This window comes from Hipposideros armiger, unplaced genomic scaffold (genome assembly GCF_001890085.2).
Source record: "Hipposideros armiger isolate ML-2016 unplaced genomic scaffold, ASM189008v1 scaffold_1850, whole genome shotgun sequence".
NCBI classification, from domain to species: Eukaryota; Metazoa; Chordata; class Mammalia; order Chiroptera; family Hipposideridae; genus Hipposideros; species Hipposideros armiger.
In genome coordinates this window covers 70472-76738 of record NW_017733200.1, presented here as the reverse complement: position 1 = coordinate 76738, position 6267 = coordinate 70472, and the positions used below count along the sequence as shown (strand labels likewise).

General features: G+C 35.6%; 1 protein-coding gene across 1 annotated transcript in view; it reads right to left on the bottom strand.

Moving 5' to 3' along the window:
- Positions 1–6267, bottom strand: part of LOC109378283 (macrophage metalloelastase-like) — a 43655-nt gene that overhangs the window by 34591 nt on the left and 2797 nt on the right. Inside the window, exons 2-4 of the mRNA XM_019634720.1 lie at positions 1206–1453; positions 493–641; positions 277–402 (exon numbers count right to left, since the gene is read on the bottom strand). Of these exons, the coding sequence (XP_019490265.1) occupies positions 277–402; positions 493–641; positions 1206–1453 (523 nt within the window). The remainder of the gene's footprint in view (positions 1–276; positions 403–492; positions 642–1205; positions 1454–6267) is intronic.

Genomic DNA, 6267 nt, shown 5'->3' with positions numbered 1-6267 from the left:
CTTCCATACTCTGGTTCTTAAGGTCCCTGAGTTTATACTAATGAACTAACTCATCCTTAGATTCTTAGGACTGATCTTTAAACAATTTAGTCCAATATCCACAATTGATAAAGGCAAAATTGAAACAGTGTTACATTTTATTTAGTGGCCAAATTATAATCAGAACAAGTTTTCCCATTTTATAATCTGTTTGCAGAATGTAGCTTTTCAAAATGGTGATGTATTTAGAATTTGTTACGGTTTTCTTTTGTGGTTTTGTTTGTTTATTTTGCCTACCTTTGTTGCTTTTAGTCCAGGTTACAGCCTCATTAAAATGTGCGTCGCCTCCAATTTTAGGTCCAGGGCCAAAAGCATGAGCTAAGACTCTAGCTGTGCCATCAAAAGGATATCCATCTCCATGAGCTTTTTACAAAGGAAAGAAAATTAGACCTTCTATACATGCTATATAGGTTATGCCAAATGATACAGATGAAATAAATCCAAATTCTCTACCTCTACGTGCAAAAAGTATCATAATGTCAGCCTCGCCTGCATAAATCTTTCTGAATTTCAGAGGGGTCACATCACTCCATACTTGAAAAGCTTTCTGGATGACATAGTTAATATCCTCACGCTTCATGTCAGGAGAATAATTTTTTATTCTTTACCAGCAAAACAGAAGAGAGAAAATATATGGAAACAATGTGTTAATTTTGTCTCATTATGATACTTTATTTCTGCTAACATCATTAGAGAATGAATTACTTCATAAATTAATTTGTCCAGATAGAATACATGCTTCTTATACTACAGAAACATTTATCCTTGGACAGCTTCCTCCTTAAAGAGAATCTAACTTGATTTCACCATTGTGAAAGATTTACATTCATAGAAGCTTATGCCTTTTGACCCCGCTCCCCCTGTATTTCTGCATTTATCCATCTTGACTGTTCTATAAAACTTTCTCTTCTGTCTTGTTTATTGTAGATTTAGGTTCATTCTCCTTTTGTTTGCAGCCTTCCTACTCTGGTCTGGAATAGCAAGCCAAACAATCTCTGAGTGAACAATCCCCCCTTCCAGAGATAATTAATTTTGACAAAGGAATAGTGTTAACAATTTAGGGAAGCTTCTTATCTACTTTCAGATTTAGGGCTATATCTAAATGGTTCTGGTTTCTAGAAGTCAGACCTCTGGGAAAGTAGAAAAATACACGACTATGATGTTACCTGTAGGTGATAAGACGTTTCTTCCATACTGGCCTCCCTGGCAGAGCCCGAAAATGATGCACATCAGGCACTCCACATCGAGGTGTGTGCATCATGTCCAGAGTAGATGTGTCCAGTTGCCCAGTCACTTTTAGTCCCAAGAATTGCTGCATTTCTTGAATTTTATTCTCCATGTAGTTATTATTGACTTTCATTTTTATGCTTGGACTTTCCTTCAACGTGAAGTCATAATAGTTGGTCAAGTACCTCTGGAAAAAAATACATTCAGTAATATGTTATTTTACATGGAAACATTTCTGTTGGAGCTCTGCATTTATAACCCAAGTGCACACTGATGTTTTTGAACCAGGTGTTGGACAATTAATTATAATGAGAAAAAATATTTTAATTTCCAGTGTTGTTAAAGATGCATCATAAACAATTAACAAGATTGATTTCTGGAAGCCCACTGAAAACACTTTTATGTCTCTACCTCTTCAAATTTGCTTTTACTTTTTAAAACCTATCTCAGCATCGAGCTTATCATGGCATTCGGTAAGCAGCAAACCTTTATTGTCAGGATGCATACATAATTTAAGTTGGAATAAAGTTTTCTTGCTTAAAAATTCAAAGCTCAACTCAATGGACAACTATGACAAATTCAAGATTAAAACAATCTTAGAAAATGGGGATATCATCTGAACTCATATAATTAGGGAAAAACAAATTGAAAAATTCTATTTTAAAAAAANCTTGATGTAGACTCAATAGCAAAGTTGGAATTACCTTTAAAAAGAAAAACTTGTTTCCTGGTTTCAATTTCATAAGCGGCTTGAATACCAGATGATAAGGTTGGCCATAAAGAAGAAATTAAACTGACACCACTCTTTGGACCCTCAGGAAGCTTCGACCAGAAGAACCTGACATGTAAAACATTTAACATGTTAAAAATCATTGTAGACTCAAGAACCGTGAAATGTGAGTGGGAAGGACCTATGAAATGCCTGAATGTTCTTTTCCGTTATCTTCACATTCTATTCCATGGATGCCTATGTAGAAGCACCACAAGGAAAGGATCTTAATCAGCTCTTTGATAATAGCAATTGTCTTAACAGGCAAACTGGTATATAGAAACACCCTGGAGCTTGGAATCAAAGGATCTAGGATTTAGTCTGGCCCCACAATCCATTCACCAGTTTTGTCATCTAAAGGATGTCACTTATCCTCAAATGTCTCAAGTTTCTGAATCTCAAAACTGAAGGATATTTTTCCTCCCTACCAAATACTAATCTTCTATACTCCCCTACATCTCCAATATCTGCTTCAATCTGTGTTGTAAGATAGAAACCATAAGTCACCCTAGAATTCTCTTCTCTGTAATAAAAAATCAAGTCCTTTAAATAGATACTCTGTCACAGCTTTAGTTGCAGACTTCACCATTCTCATCTAGGATTAAAATAGTCTGGCTTCTCTGTTTCTTGTCTTATCTTTCCCCAACCTAGATTCTTTTTTTCTTTTTTCTTTTTTTTTTTACAAGCCAGCTTTCTAGTTAAGACATAAATATAATCATATTACTCTCTTGCGTCAAAATCTTCAAGTGTCTTCACTGTCAATGGATTCAAGTCCAAGTTCCTTCTCACAATTTTCATCTACTTCATATTCCATCATTACTACCATTCTCTGACAAACCCCCTCCCCCCAAAAAACACACCCCAGGACAGAGCCTTTAAAATTGGTCAGATATGAAAATGATCCTACCGGTCTTTAAAGAAATAGATTTTTTCTCCCACTGTAGTGATAGCATCAAAACTCAAATTGGGGTCACAGGTAGCTGATCCTGTATTGTTAGAATTTGATGAGGATGAGTGCTTTTCTGGACGTCCTGAAAATACATTCAAGAAGCATTAGAAAAAAGAAACTGCATTTTACTTCATAAGAGGAAGAATTATTCTTTTAAAAAATATTTAATTTTCTTGATAAAAAATGCATAAAAGCAATTTAAGCTTTTTATAACATTTATACGAATAGAAAGCACATATTAAAGGTATTTTTCTCCAATGTGGTTGCAACATCATGGAGGAAAAAACCTTCACTCTGGTTTTCCTGTTCCAGTTATATTATTTCTCTGTGTGTCTTCTTCAATAAACAATGCTATATTGGAAAAAAAAAAAAAAAGATTTGAGGCCAAAAGCTCAGTTTCTTTCTCTGACTCTGGTATTAACATATTAGGTTTCTTATGCTCATCTGTAAAAATGAAGATGATATCTTTGCCTCTTACCTCACAAAATTTGCATGGGGTTCAAAAGAGAAGATAGTTAAAAGTTTTATCCAAATGCAGATATCATGAAATGATTCATAAGAGTGAGCATCTTTATAAGGCAAAATGGTAAAGAAATTCAACTCACCATAGAGAGACTGAATGCCACGCCTGTCATCAGCAGAGAGGGGAAATGTGTTGGGGTTCACATATCTGTAGAAGGGGAACATTATGGCCTTTCGATCTCTGGAATGGTCAAGTCCCAAGGAATGGCCAATCTCATGAACAGCAACTAGGAACAAGTTGGTGCCTTAGAGGAAACCAACCAGAAGGAGAGAAAAGAGCAGTGAAATATATTGGCATCTAGGAGACAATGACACAACTGAAATTCGACACAATGAAAAGGGAAACCTTTAGGAATCCTTTACTTGGTTCCTCTCCTTCTAGCACGAGGTTTTTCCACCTTGGCATTATAGGCCAAATAATTTTTTGTTATAGATGTTTAGAAATCTCTGGTTTACCATTAAATTCAAGTAGCAAACCCCTCTTCAGTTTTATAACCAAAAATGTCTCCACACGATGTCAAAGCAAAATTCCCTCTGGTTAAGGCTCACTGCCCTATCATACAAATAAAATATATTCTGTTGTGAAAATTTCTAGAATAATTCATAAGTGTCCAATAGTTCTCATTGTCTTTAAATCATTCCCACTACATTATTCTTTTATTCTTGATCAGGCTTGAGTGGATATAGAAAAGTATTTAGTAACCATTTCTTACTAAGACCCAAATATAAGGCCATATTAAGTTACAAGTACTATGAGTCACTGAGAAATATACCACATATGTCTAATCTTTATACAACTGAAAGGGAGTCACCATGCTCTCTATTTACAGATGAGGACACAGCATCAGGAAGATTAATTGACAAAATTAAGTGCTGACCCAAGATTCAAATCCAAATTTCTTGGCTCTACAGCTCATCCTTTTACTATGTGGGATTCTAAATGAAATCAAAGAGATTATGCTTACAATTTAGACATATTTACACTGCCAAGTTCTAGTCATACCTGTTCATTTTTTTTCTGTATGTCCTAGAGAACGTACCTTTGTAAGTAAGAGAGAGGGGTGTGTCCTTTCTCTCAAGTTTCTCAATTCCCAGAAGAGTTGGATAGCTCCTGACTGTAATTTTTTTACCTGTATTTTAGTCTAATGTCTTCATTTTTGTCTTTCTTTTTCTATGGCAAAACTGAAGCTCAGAACTGACTTGCCTAGGGTCACACTCTATCTACTTAGCTACAGAGGTTGGCCTTGAAATACTCTCTGGTACCCAAGTATGAAGACAGAGTCTACACCTCTGTCTTGGGGGTATCTAGGAATACTCCCTGTAACACAGGGGTTCAGCAACTAACTCAGAGAAGCTTTCAGTTCTCTCAAATATTGAGAAAGAAGCAAACATTCTGTCATTCTCTCCACTCTGTGTAACATGAGAAGAGTAAACAAAGCCTTTTATAATGTGGCCTAAACCTGAATTTATCTTATTCCCAATTCCTAAAATCCTTTGTACCAAAGGCCACCATTGGTTCTCATCTGAAAACAATGTATTTCTGTTTATGTTCTGTTTCTCACTAGACTGTGTGCTCCTCCAGGTCAGGACATGTCCTTTACCTGTTTGTATCCAAACACCCCCATCCCATCACCTAACATCATAATTGAAACTCAATAACCATTGAGCTAATTGTTCACTTAATTTACAGTGTCAAAAAATTAAGCTGAGAATTAGTATTTTAAGTTAGAATTTACATAAATAATTTAGCTTTTTGAGAACATAGAATGGAGCCAATTAAAAATAAGGCAACATTGACAGGTAGAAAGTACACACTGGGCTAAGATAAGAGGTAGGAAATGCACATTCTGGTCCCAGCTTTTCCAAAAGCTAGCTATTAACTATCTCTTGGTCTCAATATCCTCTATCTATAAAGAACTGTATTAAATCATTTTTCTAAGGTGCTATAGAATTCCAAAGTATGTCAGATAGAAAGATTATAAACCCCAAATAACCTTGGAAAAAATTTAGACAAATTTGACATGTCTAGATGGATTTTCAGTTCAGCAAAAACCTAATCTTACATCATTTGTGCTTTGACAATGCAGAAATCCCCTTCTCAAGAATTCTATAAGCCTTAGGCCATGTGTCAGACTAAAGCAAATAGTCTTTCTGGTCTGTAGAATATTGCCATCCAATGTCAGCCAGAGAGAGGGGGATGCTTATTAAGGCATGTTCTTGATGATGTACTTTTCATTTACTTTCCACATGAGTCAGTCACATAATCTAGGATTTCCAATAGAAAGATTAGGAAGGCTTCTGATATAATGGTTTAAATTTCCAATGGATAGTGATTCCTCAAACAGGGGAAACTAACTATCTCCATCTTCCAACTCTCTGAGAGGGATGGTGAGTTACAGCCCCTCTGTAAATGCACACAAGGAATTAGTAAATGATCAGTTGGGAATTCTGAAATATTTACCCCAGGACCACAAGAGACTACATGACCATATAACCCTGTGTTTCTCTAGAAGGATCTCTAAATTCTCTACAGCATCATCTTTCTGTGTCATTATGAATCTAAGAAATTATCAACATTTAATGAATCATGAAGATGACTACACTATCCTAGGATTTTTAGCATACACAGAATTAGTACCTGTGTTTGCCAAGTTTACGGATTGCATTGTTAAAATTAATCACCTATCAGCGGTTCTCAACCTTTCTCGCCTAAGACCATCGGAAAACACATATTTTCGATGGTCTTAGGAACCGAGACACC